Genomic DNA, 16,123 nt, shown 5'->3' on the forward strand with positions numbered 1-16,123 from the left:
TGGGGCGCTGGGGGGGTTGGGGAGCGTAAGCGGCGTGCAGGGCTCCCTGTTCTCCCGGGACAGCGGCGATCTCGCGGGACCGGCACACAACCGCGAAATGGCCCTTTTTCCCGCAGCTCTTGCAGATTGCTGCGCGGGCTGGGCAGCGCTGCCGGGGGTGTTTCGCCTGGCCGCAGAAATAGCAGCGGGCGCCCCCGGTGCGACTTGGTGTTTGGACCGCGCAAGCCTGTGGGGTGTCCGGCGGGGGGGGGGGGGGGGGGTTTGTCGCGACGGGTACGTATGGAGCCCAATGGGCTGCCGCGCGGTCGGGGCCGTAGGCGCGGGTATTACGCGCGGCCACGTCTAGGGAGGCTGCTAGGGCCCGTGACTCTGAGAGTCCTAGCGACTCTTTTTCTAGAAGTCTTTGGCGGATTTGGGAGGAGTTCATACCTGCCACAAAAGCATCGCGCATTAACATGTCCGTGTGTTCATTTGCGTTCACCGACGGGCAGCTGCAGGCTCGTCCCAAAATTAGTAGCGCGGCGTAGAATTCATCTATCGATTCTCCGGGACTTTGCCGTCTCGTTGCAAGTTGATAGCGAGCGTAGATCTGGTTTACTGGGCGGACATAGAGACTTTTCAGTGCTGCGAACGCCGTCTGGAAATCCTCTGCGTCTTCGATGAAAGAGAAAATCTCCGTGCTGAACCTCGAGTGCAGGACCTGTAGTTTTTGGTCTTCTGTGACCCGGCCGGTGGCCGTTCTGAGGTAGGCCTCGAAACAAGTCTGCCAATGCTTGAAAGCTGCTGCCGCGTTCACTGCGTGGGGGCTGATCCTCAGGCATTCCGGGATGATCCTGAGCTCCATAGTCCTTTTTAAGCACGCTTAATAAATTGTAGCGCACAAAGACTCCGAGAGACGAATAGAGTGAAGTCGATGAGGCTTTATTAAGCGTGACTGTTTCCCCCGCAGTTCAGTAGTAGACTACCTGCGGGGGAGGGCTCCAGGTACTTATACTCCGCCTTCAGGGCGGAGCAAGAGGTCAACGTCCAACCAGGACCCGGGATCTGTCAGCCAATGACCTCATGGCTTCAGAGTCCCACATGACCCCTAATGCATACTACCACAGGGGGGTGGGTGGGAGGGTTGGGGGAGGGGGGTGGTGTGTGTTGATGGTGACTATGGGTGATTCCTGATTCCTTTTCGTCATTTGTTTATGTGAACATGCGGGCTAATGTTTGGGGTTTGGTGGGAGGATGGGATCGTTGTTATTGATATGGGGATTGACATATTTGGTACTGATTATTGTTTGTTGGGTGTAAATCTGGGAGAAAATGGGAAAAAGGAGAAAAAAAAATATTTTTTTTAAAATAAAATAAAATCTAGACCAGTTTACAATTGAAAGTAGCAGTGAGGATTGTTGAAACGTTAGGATGACTTAGAATGATGGCAGATGGAGTTAAATGCAAAGTGTGAAGCAATGCATTCTTTAGAGGACTAATATAAAATGACAATATACTATGAATGGCACAATAGTGTAGATTGTTCATATGCACCAATTCTTAAAAGTGACAAGGCAAGTTGAGGTGTTTAAAAAAGCACATGGGTTATGTGTGTTTAAAAAAAAAATAGAGACCTGAGCTGGGACATTGGGGCATTCTGGGCATCAAACTTTGGAAAAGGTTCCCAGAGAATCTGTAAAGTGCAAAGGAAGTCATTCAGCCAATCGAGTCTGCACCGACCTTCCGAAAGAGCATCCCACCAAGGCCCACTCTCTTCCCCCCCGTCCCCTCCCCCAACCCCGTAACCTCACCTAACCTGCATATCTTTGGACACTAAAGGGACAATTTAACGTGGCCAATCCACCTAACCTGCATATCATGACTTAGAAAGGGTAAAGAGGAAGTTTACCAGAATGTCACTAGGGATATTAAACTTCAGTTATGAGGAGAGGTTGAAAAAGTTAGGTTGGTTTCCTTGGAACAGGGAAAATTAAGAGGCAACCTAAGAAAAGTGTTCAAGATGATGGGAAGTTTTGATCGGCTAGATACCAAAAAATTATTACCAAAGCAAGTGCAGAACTAACCAAAGATCATTTGAGTTAAAATTATTGGCAAAAAAATCTAAAGAGAAGGTGAAGAGAATATTTTTCACTCAAAATGTCAGCGGTGAAGAGATTATTTTTCACTCAAAATGTGAGCATCTGGAACACTCTACCCGAAACATTGGTGGAAGTTAATTCCATAAATAGTTTTACAAAGGAGTTGAACAAGTACTTGAGGATGAGGGACTGACAGAATTGCAGACAAAAAGCCAGAATTTGGGACAAAGCCTGACTGCTCCCATAAAGAACTCACATAAGCATGAAGGGCCTCCTGTGCTGTAGATTTCTCAGTTTGCAATGCATTTTTAAAGGGCAAAACATAAAATTAGTTGGATGTTCAAAATTACCTGTCATTTTTTTTGAGCAGTAAGCTTTCAAATCTTCATTCTCAGCTTTAAGCAGATGTGGTGGTATGTATTAGGGGTAATACAGTACACCATGAATGCCGAGGAGCTATTGGAGGACAGATGCTGGGTCCCAATTGGATCTGCCGCCTACTGGGCTCCACCCAGATAGGCGAGGTATAAGAACCCGGTTTACTCCCCGCAGCTGCATTCTGTGACTGAGTTGCTGGGGAACAAGTCTGAACAAGTCTGCTCAATAAAGCCTCGATTGAAGTTCTCTACGTCTCGCCTCGTGTGTGATCGATGGTGCTACAATTTATTGAGCAGACTTAAAAAGGAATATGGAGCCCCGGAGTGCCTGCAAATCGGCCCCCAAGCAGCTAACGCAACATCGGCATTTAAACACTGGCTGGCGTGCTTTGAGGGGTACCTCCAAACGGCCCCCGGCAGACCAACAGAAGACCAGAAGATGCAGGTCCTGCATTCCAGAGTGAGCCCCGAAATCTACGCACTCATCGAGGACGCAGAAGAATTCCCAGCGGCGATCAACTTGCTTAAACAGACCTACATTAGGCCCGTCAACCAGGTCTACGCACACTACAAGCTCGCGACGAGACGACAAATCCCCGGGGAATCGCTGGACGGGGGAAGAAACTGCGACTGCCCAGCAGTAACGGCGAATGAACATACGGACCTACTGATCAGAGACGCTTACGTAGCAGGTTTGGCATCGTCACAAATTCGCCAGAGACTTTTAGAGAAAGACTCTCTCGGACTCACAGATGCACGGGCCCTTGCAGCCTCCCTCGACGTGGCCTCCCAAAACGCCCGCGCCTATGCCCCCGAACGCGCTGCAGCCCCTTGGGCTCCGTGGACCCCCGCCGCGACCAACCCCCCGGCACCCCCCACCCTCCCGCAAGCGTGCGCGGCCAGAATCCCAGACCACCTGGGGGGGCCCCGCTGCTACTTTTGCGTGCAGCCGAAACACCCCCGCCAGCGCTGCCCGGCCCGCTCGGCTACCTGTAAAAGCTGCGGCAAAAAGGGTCACTACGCAGCGGTGTACCAGTCCCGTGGGGTCGCCGCTATCTCTGGGGAAGAAACGGGACCACGGGCTCAACCCCCCCAGCGACCCATGGGCGGCCAACGGGTGCCGCCATTTTGGACCCCGGACACCACGAGGGGGGGACGGGCGCCGCCATCTTCCTACCCACGGGCCGCGTCCTTGCCTGTTCCCTTGTAATTCGGCCAAGCACCCAAAAAGGTTTCCAGGCGGCTGGGTCCTACTCCATTGCAATCAAAGGGTTCTGCATCGCAAACCTAACGGTGCTGGGGAGGGAGTTCAAAAATTACCGGCTGTATGTCCTCCCCCATCTCTGCGCTCCCACTCTCCTGGGGTTGGACTTCCAATGCAACCTCCAGAGCTTAACATTTAAATTTGGCGGCCCTATGCCCCCACTGACTATCTGCGGCCTCGCGACACTCAAGGTCGAACCGTCCTCCTTGTTTGCGAACCTCACCCCGGATTGCAAACCCGTCGCCACTAGGAGCAGACGGTACAGCACCCAGGACCGGACGTTTATCAGGTCCGAAGTCCAGCGGCTGCTGAAGGAAGGCATAATCCAGGCCAGCAATAGTCCCTGGAGAGCTCAGGTGGTAGTAGTGAAGACAGGGGAGAAACAGAGGATGGTCGTAGACTACAGTCAGACCATCAACAGGTACATGCAGCTAGATGCGTACCCTCTTCCCCGCATATCCGACATGGTCAATCGGATTGCACAGTACAAGGTCTTCTCAATCGTGGACCTTAAGTCCGCCTACCACCAGCTCCCCATTCGCCCCGGTGACCGCAAGTACACTGCCTTCAAAGCAGACGGGCGGCTATACCACTTCTTAAGGGTTCCATTCGGCGTCACGAACGGAGTCTCGGTCTTCCAACGGGAGATGGACCGAATGGTTGACGAGCACGGTTTACGGGCCACGTACCCCGACAACGTCACCATCTACGGCCACGACCAGCAGCACCACGATGCCAGCCTCCGTAAATTCCTCCAGACCGCTAACGCCCTCAATCTCACCTACAACGAGGAAAAATGCGTGTTTAGCACCGACCGTCTAGCCATCTTCGGCTACGTAGTGCGTAATGGAGTGATAGGCCCCGACCCTGAACGCATGCGCCCCCTCATGGAGTTCCCTCTTCCCCACTGTGCCAAAGCCCTGAAACGCTGCCTGGGCTTCTTTTCTTATTACGCCTAGTGGGTCCCCCAGTACGCAGACAAGGCCCGCCCACTAATCCAGTCCACTACTTTTCCCCTGTCGACAGAGGCCCGCCAGGCCTTCAGCCGCATCAAAGCGGATATCGCAAAGGCCACGATGCGTGCCATCGATGAGTCCCTCCCCTTCCAAGTCGAGAGCGACGCATCTGACGTAGCTCTGGCGGCCACTCTCAACCAAGCGGACAGACCTGTGGCCTTTTTCTCCCGGACCCTCCACGCTTCAGAAATTTGCCACTCCTCAGTAGAAAAGGAGGCCCAAGCCACAGTGGAAGCTGTGCGACATTGGAGGCATTACCTGGCCGGTAGGAGATTCACTCTCCTCACTGACCAACGGTCGGTAGCCTTCATGTTCGATAATGCACAGCGGGGCAAGATAAAGAACGACAAGATCCTGTGGTGGAGGGTCGAACTCTCCACCTACAACTATGAGATCTTGTACCGTCCCGGAAAGCTGAACGAGCCGTCCGATGCCCTATCTCGCGGCACATGTGCCAACGCCAAGCCCTCCACGAGGATCTCTGCCACCCGGGGGTCACTCGCTTCTACCACTTTATAAAGGCCCGCAACCTCCCGTACTCCGTCGAGGAGGTCCGAACAGTCACCAGGAACTGCCAAGTCTGCGCAGAATGCAAAGCGCATTTTTTCAGGCCAGATAGAGCGCACCTGATAAAGGCTTCCCGTCCCTTTGAACGCCTCAGTCTGGATTTCAAAGGCCCCCTCCCCTCCACCGATCGCAACACGTACTTTCTTAACGTCGTTGACGAATACTCTTGTTTCCTCTTCACCATCCCCTGCCCCGACATGACCGCGGCCACGGTCATTAAAACCCACTGCACCATCTTTACCCTGTTTGGTTTCCCCGCCTACATCCATAGCGATAGGAGGTCCTCCTTCATGAGTGACGAGCTGCGTCAATTCCTGCTCAGCAAGGGCATAGCCTCGAGCAGGATGACCAGCTACAACCCCCGGGGGAACGGACAGGTAGAGAGGGAGAACGGAACGGTCTGGAAGACCGTCCTACTGGCCCTACGGTCTAGGAGTCTCCCAACTTCCCGCTGGCAGGAAGTCCTCCCGGATGCCCTTCATTCTATCCGGTCCCTGCTGTGCACCACCACGAACCAAACGCCTCCTTGTCTTCCCTAGGAAGTCCGCTTCTGGAACGTCACTTCCAACCTGACTGGCAGCCCCGGACCCATCCTGCTCCGGAAACATGTGCGGGCGCACAAATCAGACCCACTGGTGGAAAAGGTACATCTACTCCACGCAAACCCGCAGTACGCCTACGTGGCGTACCCAGACGGCTGACAGGACACGGTCTCTCTGCGGGACCTGGCGCCCGCCAGAGCTGTCCACACCCCCCCAACACCAATCACCACCCCCTCACTCCCGCCGGTGCACCCCACAGCCACCCCCTTCCCGGGGGGATCGGTTCTCCTCCCAGGCCCGCCCAGGAGTAAGGAAACAGAGAGGGACAACGCGATGCACCCAGAGTCGACCGGACCCGAGCCAGCACCACCACCACCACCACCACCCGGGCTGAGACGATCGGAGAGGGCGACCAGAGCACCATCTCGACTCATCGAGTCGACTTAAGATGTATATAATGCAGTGGCCCAGTAAAGCGGCATTGTTGTAAATAGTTAACGCTGCTAATCGGGTAAAATGTGAATAATTCAGTGGCCCAGTAAAAGCGGCATGGTTGTATATAGTTCAATGGTTAAGGCACCGACCCTGTAAACCCCGACCACCATATCACCCACCACCCCGCCGGGTTCCTTTTTAACAAGGGGAGAATGTGGTGGTATGTATTAGGGGTAATACGGTACACCATGAATGCCGAGGAGCTATTGGAGGACAGATCATTCATAGAATTTACAGTGCAGAAGGAGGCCATTCAGCCAATCGAGTCTGCACCGGCTCTTTGAAAGAGCACCATACCCAAGCCCACACCTCCACCCTATCCCCATAACCCACTAACCCCACCCAACACAAAGGGCAATTTTTAGACACTAAGGGCAATTTAGCATGGCCAATCCACCTAAGCTGCACATCTTTGGACAGTGGGAGGAGACCGGAGCACCCGGAGGAAACCAACGCACACACGGGGAGAACGTGCAGACTCCGCACAGACAGTGACCCAAGCCGGGAATCGAACCTGGGACCCTGGAGCTGTGAAGCAATTGTGCTAACCACCATGCTACCGTGCTGCCCTAATGCTGGGTCTTGATTGGATCTGCTGCCTACTGGGCTCCACCAAGATAGGCGGGGTATAAGAACCCGGTTTACTCCCCGCAGCTGCATTCTGTGACTGAGCTGCTGGGGAACAAGTCTGCTCAATAAAGCCTCGATTGAAGTTCTCTACGTCTCGCCTCGTGTGTGATCAATGGTGCTACAGCAGACAAACCCAATTTTTTTCAGGCTTGTAGTAGACTGAACATTGGCTTCAGGCAGTTGAACCACATGGAAAAAATCTGAAGTAGCATTGCATACCTCAACCTTGATAATTGCTGTTTTGCTTTGACTTAATTGCAGCGCAGCTAGAATTAATTGCAATTGCTTAATTCAAGCACAGACTAAGTCTCAGTCTTCTCCAGCTAACCTATGCATTCTACAAAAAAAAAGAACCCTGATCACCCATCTGCTCTTTACTTTATTGCTGGTTAACTGAAGGGTTTAATTGGAAATCAAGCTTTCCAGTGCGTGGAACAGGAACCAATGGGTATATAAAGGAAGGGCTGACATGCTAAGCTAAGCAAACCAAGACTAGAAGAGCGACTATCAAGCTCCTGACTGGAGCAGAATTGATTGGGCTTGCAGTCCAAAGGGAGAGCCACTAAATGTATTTAATTTTGTTAATCCCATTTTTTAAATGTAAAATTGGCAATGAGGTTTTTGTTTTTTCCTTGCAGCTTTGCTGAAGGGGACAGGGATGGGCTTCATGACCTTCGTACATCACCCCTTCCCTCGCCTTTCTTTTCTGCAATACTTGCAGTCTTTCAGCCTAAAGCATGTGACGATGCAGAAGAAGCATGGCGCACCCACATCAATCAACTCATGTCCGATTCTGATGGTTCATGTGCAGTCCATACTTTTCATGTGTTCTCTTCCCTGTTTCAGGTGAGAATCAACCTTGGTTTTTACTCATTTTTCCAAAGTACTATACTTTATATCCTATCTGAATATATACATTTGCAGAGATTCTTTCCAATTTGTGAAATTTTATAAATGGATAGGAAAACCAATGATATTGCTATTCCTCAAAAGGTGACTCAAGCTATTTATTTACCAATAATTTTGTATAAATACTTATTTAATTGAAAAGAAAAATGTTTACTTAGCATTTTTCTTCAATGTTTTTAACAGAATTACTTTTGGTATTTCTTTGCTTTCAAATTTGTAAAATTAAATACATTTGGAGAATTTCCCTTTTTGGATATGTACTGTTATAATCATCATATTTAATTGTAACATGCTGGAACATTGAACCTGCCAAATCCCCTACTCTTATCCACCCCACTTGTATCCACTGCTTCTCGAGCTCTTGATTTGCCTTGTCAGGGTAGCCCATATCTTCTGAGGCAAATATTATTGGAGTTGAGCCAAGAATGCAGACTAACTTGCACCTTTTCCCGTGGCTCAGGTTGGAATTGGTATGTCTATGGAGGCTGGTATAGCCACTGAGAAACGGTTACTGGCTTCCATGTGGGCAGCTACAGGTTTCACCAGTGGAGTTAAGGCCAGTTTATCAGGTTGACCTCCGAAAGAAAGGTCCCATGATTTCTTTTTTAAACTCCTAATAGAACGAGTCATTGAAGAATTGCTTCTCGGGCCTCGCCAGCATGCTGAACTTGAGTTTTTGAACATAAAGTGGGCATGCTAATATCTACTCCATAAATATTTGCACATTAAGAAATTTTAAGTTCCTTTTTTCCTCCTTATCCTATCCTTTTGTGTCTTTTCACATCCCAATTAAGGCAGGGGACATGCTTACATGCTTCTCCAATGCGCTCTTCAATGGCCTAAGAGATTTACTTCACTCTGAGGAAGCACCTGTCCATACCAGAGAAACATAATGAAAAACATGTTGAGTGAACACTCTGCTTGCAATGTGTGATCCTGCCTCCATGCGCTATGTCATAATTCCATTCCTGTATTTCAGTTCCAAATAAAATTACAGCATAATTGGATATGGAATTTGCTGAGTGACAGGAAACAGTGATGATAAAGATTGAGGGTGCAGAAAAGATTCACTAGAATAGTTGCATGGATGAGCATCAGTTATGAAAATAGAATGAAGTTGGGAATGTTAGCTTGGAAAAGAGAAGGCTGAGAGGAGACAAACTATTTCCACTCGTAAAAGGATCAACAAGACGGCACAGATATAAAGTAACTGGTGAAAAGAAGTAAAAGCAACATGAGGAAAAACTGGAATGCACTGCCTGAGAGTGTGGAGGAGGCAGGTTCAATCAAAGCACTCAAAGGGAAATTAGACTGTTATCTGAAAAGGAAGAATATGTATGAGAGAAGGCGAGAGAATGACACACTGAATTGTTCAATCAGAGAGCCGGTGCAGATACGATGGGCCGAATGGTTCTGCTGTAAAGATTCTGTGATAATTAATGGAGGATTGTCAATGGAAAAACAATTGAAAATAAGTATAAATCGATTGAACTGAACCAGATATTGAAAACAGAGATAGTAGTAGTAAACTGATTTTAATTATTTTTCAGTGTATTCGGAAGAAGTTCTGTTCTCTAACCTGGGACGCTGCAAGTTTCCTTGGGGACAGTCTGCGAGGAATAGGATCAAAATTTATGAGCTCTTCAGAGGTACTCACTTCATGCTCAGATTGTCCCACAGTTTTCCTAGATGCTGAAACTGTAAGTATCTGTTGACTGAATTTCTTTCATTAGTTTATCAGAATGAAGATGAATATTTTTAATTTGATGTCCGTTAAAAGCTCTTGCTCTTTTCAATTTACTTTGATTAGAAGTACATTTAATGTAATCTGCAGATGCATTTCAAATGTTTAGCACTGTAATTTTCCAAACTATTTATATCGACAGGAAATTTAAAAAATACTGGTAGTATTACAACTCAAACATTTCTAGAAGGGAATTAATAATACTATGAATGTAAATCACTGGTACCCAGTTTAGAGAACTAAATCTGGATCAATTACAATGTTGCAATTATTGCTAGAGCATACTTAGTGAAATATTATTGCTGGAGCAAACTTGTTGAAATATTATCTAATTATTTTTGAAATGTTAACGAACTATGCTTGGATGGAAAATGACCTCTTCCTATTTGCGTTCAAAAATACATTACGATGCTCCTTAAGCAGTGCTTTCCAAATCCACGACCGCTACCATCTAAATCTAGAAGGAAAAGGGCAGCAGACACATGGGAACACCACCACCATCTGGGATTCCTCTCCAAGTCACTCACCACCCTGACTTGGAAATATATTGCTGTTCCTTCACGGTCGCTGGGTCAAAATCCTGGAACTCCCTCCCTAACAACACTGTGGGTTTACCTACACCACAAGGACTCCAGCGGTTCAAGAAGGCAGCTCACCACCAACTTATCTACGGAAATTAGGGATGGACAATAAATGCTGGCTTAGCTACCAATGTTCACATCGCATAAATGCATTTTAGAAACTTAGCAATAACAGCAATGAATCTCATGGAGAATCCTTGTTAGCATGTCTCAGAGTCAAAATGAGTTTTGTTTTGGCCATAATACAGTTTAAAGTTCTTATGAATTGTTCTGAGTGCAAACAATGCTTATAAATCCACGTTCATTACACACCCTTCGTAATCCTGCAACTGTAATGGTCTTCTAAATCTGCAGCAGTCCTTGTGGTGATGGTACTCCCATAATGGTGTTAAGTAGAAATAATGGCCACAAAATGTGACTGTATCACTTGCTTTCTCAGTGCTACAAGAATCTTTTTGCCTCTAAGATGCTATCGCAGCACAGGCAAATACTTCTGGCACTAGATGCTATTTTGGCAAAAGCGTTATCACACATGCAGGGAACATCCAGTGGAAGTATGCAGTTTAGGCAGATTGTAATGTCATTAGTGTGTAAAATAAAGTTGCCACAGTCCCAGATGACCATAGGCTGCGTTCCCTTTTGAGGAGAGCTGACTGGTGGTAATTTAACCTGAGGGTCGCCACACCTCAGGCGAGGGGCAAGCTTGAGAAGGCGGGCCTTCATGACAATGTGTGCTACACTGATTTGATGCCAGCACTGACATTTAGGAACACTTCAATCTGCCTTTTAAACATGCACACCTGAACATGTGTACAGCAGCAGGAAAGATCCCCCACTAATGCAATTAAAGTGATCAACAAATACTTTCAGGACTTCCGGTTGCGGTGATGCCTTGCTAGCCGCACGTTTCGGCGGCTCCAGCTCCGACGGACCTTCGGGCACTTTTAAGAGCCCCAACGGGAAATTTTTGAGCGACGCAACCCGGTGTGGGCTGAAGGAGACACAAAAGACTCAGGAGACAGAGCTCCGCGTGGTGGAGCAGAAGGTGACGAATAATGAGGACGAGATCCTGGGCCTGGCGGTTAAGACACAGACGCACGAGGCACTTCATAAAAAGTGCACTGAAAGGATCGAGGCCCTAGAAAACGGAGTGCGAAGGAAGAACCTTCGGATACTGGGTCTCCCTGAGGGTGTGGAAGGAGTGGACTGTGGAGCTTATGCAAGTACGATGCTGAGCTCACTGATGGGTACTGAGGCCCCTACGGGCCCCTTGGAGGTGGAGTGGGCACACCGGATCCCGGCGAGAAGACCAAAAGCGGGAGAACCACCCAGGGCGATAATCGTGCGATTTTACCGCCTTAAGGATAGAGAAGAGGTCCTGAGATGGGCTAAAAAGGTGCGGAGTAGCAGATGGGAGAATGCAGTGGTACGGGTGTACCAGGATTGGAGTGCGGAGGTGGCGAGAAGGAGGGCGAGCTTTAACCGAGCCAAGGAGGTGTTGCATAAAAAGAAGGTGAAGTTCGGGATGCTGCAGCCGGCAAGACTATGGGCCACGTATCAGGAGAGACACCATTATTTCGAGACGGCGGAGGAAGCATGGACCTTCATCAAAGAAGAGAAATTGGATCGGAACTGAGGGACTGATGCTGCAGGAAATGTTATTGTTAATGTTATGGTTGAAGTTAATGGAGAAGTAAATTGGGAAGGGGGGAGACATTGGGAAATGTGGGCGCCGGTGAGGGGGGAAAGACGGGACATAGAGGGAGAATGAGGAAGGGGAGGGGGAGAGGAAAGGGAGCTGCGCCACAAGAGGCGGGTCAGGTAAAGGGATGTTCCCGCGCCAGAAAGAATATGGCGGGAAGACAGGCGCAAGGCGGATGGGAGTTCCCCACACGGGGGGGTCGAGGAGGGAGCAGGAGTAGCTGGGGTCAGTTGAAGTCAGCTGACTCACGGAAGTAATATGGGGGGAGCAATCACGCTGGAAAGGGATCTAGCGGGGGGGGGGGAGCTAGCGGGGGGGGGGAGGACACAACTGGGTTGCTGCTGCGGAAATCCAAAAGGAAATGGCTAAAGAGTGGGTGGACGGGGATGGTATGCGACGCTGGGGGAGCGAGTGGGAGTGCGGAGGCGGGATATGGGACTGGCCTAGAGAAGGTAATGGCTAGTCGACACTGGAAAGGGGGCAGGTAGGCCCCTAGTGAGGCTGATCACGTGGAACGTGAGAGGCCTGAACGGACCGATAAAAAGGGCCCGAGTGCTCGCGCATTTGAAAGGACTAAGGGCAGACGTGGTTATGCTCCAAGAGACGCACCTAAAGGTGGCGGACCAAGTTAGGTTAAGGAAAGGATGGGTGGGACAGGTGTTCCACTCAGGACTAGACGCAAAGAACAGAGGGGTGGCCATTTTGGTGGGGAAATGGGTAGCATTTGAAGCAAAGAACATCATAGCAGATAGCGGAGGTAGATATGTAATGGTGAGTGGCAGGCTGGAGGGAATGGAGGTCGTGTTGGTTAATGTATATGCCCCGAACTGGGACGATGCGGGATTTGAGATGGATGCTGGGGCGTATACCGGACCTGGAGGTAGGAAACTTGATTTTAGGAGGGGACTTTAATACTGTGCTGGACCCGGGGCTAGATAGATCCAGCTCAAGGACCGGAAGAAGGCCGGCAGCGGCCAAGGTGCTTAAGGGGTTTGTGGACCAAATGGGGGGAGTGGATCCATGGCGATTTCTTAGACCTAGGGCGAGGGAGTTCGCCTTCTTCTCCCATGTCCATAAAGTGTACTCCCGGATAGATTTTTTTTGTTTTGGGAAGGTCGTTGATCTCTCGGGTGGAAGAAGCTGAGTATTCAGCCATAGCGGTTTCGGACCATGCCCCACATTGGGTGGACCTGGAATTAGGAGAGGAAAGGGAGCAGAGAGCACTCTGGCGATTAGATGTGGGATTGATGGCGGATGAGGGAGTGTGTGCAAGAGTGCGGGGGTGTATTGAGAGATACCTGGAGGTCAATGACGACGGCGAGGTCCCTGTGGGAGTGGTATGGGAAGCACTAAAAGCGGTGGTCAGAGGAGAGCTGATCTCCATTGGGGCCCACAAAAGGAAAACAGAGGCCAAGGAAAGGGAAAGATTACTGGGGGAGATTTTAAGGGTGGATAGAGAATTTGCAGAGACCCCAGAGGAGGGACTGTACAGGGAGAGGAGACAACTCCAGACAGAGTTTGACCTTCTGACCACCAGAAAGGCGGAGGTGCTGTGGAGGAAGGCACAGGGGAGGAGGTATGAATATGGGGAAAAGGCTAGTCGCCTGCTGGCTCATCAATTGCGAAAGAGGACAGCAGCGAGGGAGATAGGAGGAATTAGAGACGAAAAGGGAGACACGGTGCGAAGAGCAGGAAAGATAAATGAGGTGTTCAAGACCTTTTATGAGGGACTGTATAGGTCTCAACCCCCAGAGGGAGAGGAGAGGATGCGGCAGTTCCTGGATCAATTGAGGTTCCCGAGAGTGGAGGAGCAGGAGGTGGTAGGCCTGGGGGCACCGATTGGAGTGGACGAGGTTATTGAGGGACTGGGAAGCAGGGAAGGCTCCGGGACCAGACGGATTCCCGGTGGAATTTTACAGAAAATATGTGGACTTGTTGGCCCCGTTGATGGTGAGGACGTTCAATGAGGCCAGGGAAGGAGGGACTTTACCCCCGACAATGTCGGAGGCGATGATATCGCTAATTTTGAAGAGGGATAAAGATCCGTTGCAGTGCGGGTCCTATAGACCTATTTCATTATTGAACGTGGACGCCAAATTGCTGGCAAAGGTACTGGCATCGAGGATAGAGGACTGTGTCCCGGGGGTGGTGCACGAAGACCAGACAGGGTTCGTAAAAGGGAGACAACTGAATGTTAACGTGCAACGACTATTAGGGGTGATAATGATGCCCCCAGTGGAGGGGGAGGCAGTGATAGTGGCGGCAATGGATGCAGAGAAGGCATTTGATAGGGTGGAGTGGGAGTATTTATGGGAAGTGTTAAGAAGGTTTGGGTTCAGGAACGGGTTTATTAGCTGGGTGAAACTTTTTTACGGGGCTCCAACGGCAAGTGTAGTTACGGGTCAACAAAGATCGGAGTATTTCCGACTATATAGGGGAACAAGACAGGGATGCCCGCTGTCTCCATTGTTGTTCGCGTTGGCAATTGAACCTCTGGCCATGGCGTTGAGAGACTCCAGGAAATGGAGAGGGGTGACAGAGGGGGAGAAGAACACCGAGTCTCGCTATACGCAGATGACCTATTGTTATACGTGTCGGACCCAGCGGGGGGGATGATATAGGTTATGCGAATGTTGAGGGAGTTCGGGGACTTCTCGGGGTATAGGCTAAACATGGGGAAGAGTGAATTATTTGTGATACATCCAGGGGACCAGAGTAGAGAGATAGAAGGCCTGCCTCTAAGGAAAGTGGAAGGAAACTTCCGATATCTGGGGATTCAGATCGCTAGGAGCTGGGGAACCTTGCACAGACTTAATCTGACACAGCTGGTAGAACAAATGGAGGAGGACTTCAAGAGGTGGGACATGCAGCCTCTGTCGTTGGCGGGCAGGGTGCAGGCAATTAAGATGATGGTCCTCCCGAGGTTCTTATTTGTATTTCAATGTCTCCCTATACTAATCACCAAGACCTTTTTCAATAAAATAGACAGGAGCATCACGAGCTTCGTGTGGGCAGGGAACGTTCCGAGAGTAAGGAGGGGGTTCCTGCAACGTAGCAGGGACAGAGGAGGATTGGCACTACCGAACTTGGGCGATTACTATTGGGCCGCCAATGTGGCAATGATACGTAAATGGATGATGGAGGGTGAGGGAGCGGCGTGGAAAAGACTGGAGAGAAAGTCCTGTAAAGGGACGAGTTTAGAGGCGCTGCTAACGGCGCCGCTACCGTTCTCGCCCAAAAAGTTCACCACTAACCCGGTGGTGGCGGCAACATTGAAGATCTGGGGACAGTGGAGGCGGCAGAGAGGGGCGCGGGGTGCCCTGGTGGGGTCCCCAATTAGGAACAACCATAGGTTCGCCCCAGGAAGAATGGATGGAGGATTTCAGAGCTGGCACCAGTTGGGAATTAGGAAGGTGGGAGATTTATTTATAGATGGGACTTTTGCGAGCTTGGCGGCATTGGAGGAAAAGTATAAGTTGCCCCGGGGAAACTTTCTGAGATATATGCAGGTGAGGGCGTTTACTAGCCAACAGGTGAGGGAATTTCCGCTGCTCCCGACACAGGGGACTCAGGACAGAGTGCTTTCAGGGGTGTGGGTCGGAGAGGGTAAGGTGTCAGAGATATACCGAGAGATGAGGGAAGAGGGAGAGGAGTTGGTGGGCGAGCTAAAAGGAAAGTGGGAAGAAGAACTAGGGGAGGAGATAGAGGAGGGTATGTGGGCTGATGCCCTAAGCAGGGTAAATTCCTCTTCCTCATGCGCCAGGCTTAGCCTGATTCAATTTAAGGTGCTACATAGAGCACACATAACGGAGCAAGATTGAGCAGGTTCTTTGGAGTGGAGGACAAATGTGGGAGGTGCGGCGGAAGCCCGGCAAACCACGCACATATGTTTTGGGCGTGCCCGGCACTGGAGGGGTATTGGAAGGGAGTGACGGGAGTGATTTCGAAGGTGGTGAAGGTCCGGGTCAAACCAGGCTGGGGGCTAGCTCTATTTGGAGTTGCAGATGAGCCGGGAGTGCAGGAGGCGAAAGAGGCCGACGTTGTGGCCTTTGCGTCCCTAGTAGCCCGGCATAGGATCCTACTCATGTGGAAGGAGGCGAAACCCCCCAGACTGGAGGCCTGGGTAAACGATATGGCGGGGTTCATTAAACTGGAGCAGATAAAGTTTGCCCTGAGAGGATCGGCTCAAGGGTTCACCAGGCGGTGGCAGCCATTTCT

At 50.2% G+C, this 16,123-nt stretch overlaps 1 protein-coding gene across 6 annotated transcripts in view; it reads left to right on the plus strand.

Moving 5' to 3' along the window:
• Positions 1–16,123, plus strand: part of LOC140391931 (protein furry homolog) — a 790,380-nt gene that overhangs the window by 719,607 nt on the left and 54,650 nt on the right. For all 6 annotated transcript variants that reach the window (XM_072476991.1, XM_072476992.1, XM_072476988.1 and 3 more), the window contains 2 exons: positions 7,608–7,815; positions 9,429–9,578. In XM_072476991.1, the coding sequence (XP_072333092.1) occupies positions 7,608–7,815; positions 9,429–9,578 (358 nt within the window). The remainder of the gene's footprint in view (positions 1–7,607; positions 7,816–9,428; positions 9,579–16,123) is intronic.

The sequence above is a fragment of the Scyliorhinus torazame genome, chromosome 15 (genome assembly GCF_047496885.1).
Source record: "Scyliorhinus torazame isolate Kashiwa2021f chromosome 15, sScyTor2.1, whole genome shotgun sequence".
Taxonomy (NCBI): domain Eukaryota; kingdom Metazoa; phylum Chordata; class Chondrichthyes; order Carcharhiniformes; family Scyliorhinidae; genus Scyliorhinus; species Scyliorhinus torazame.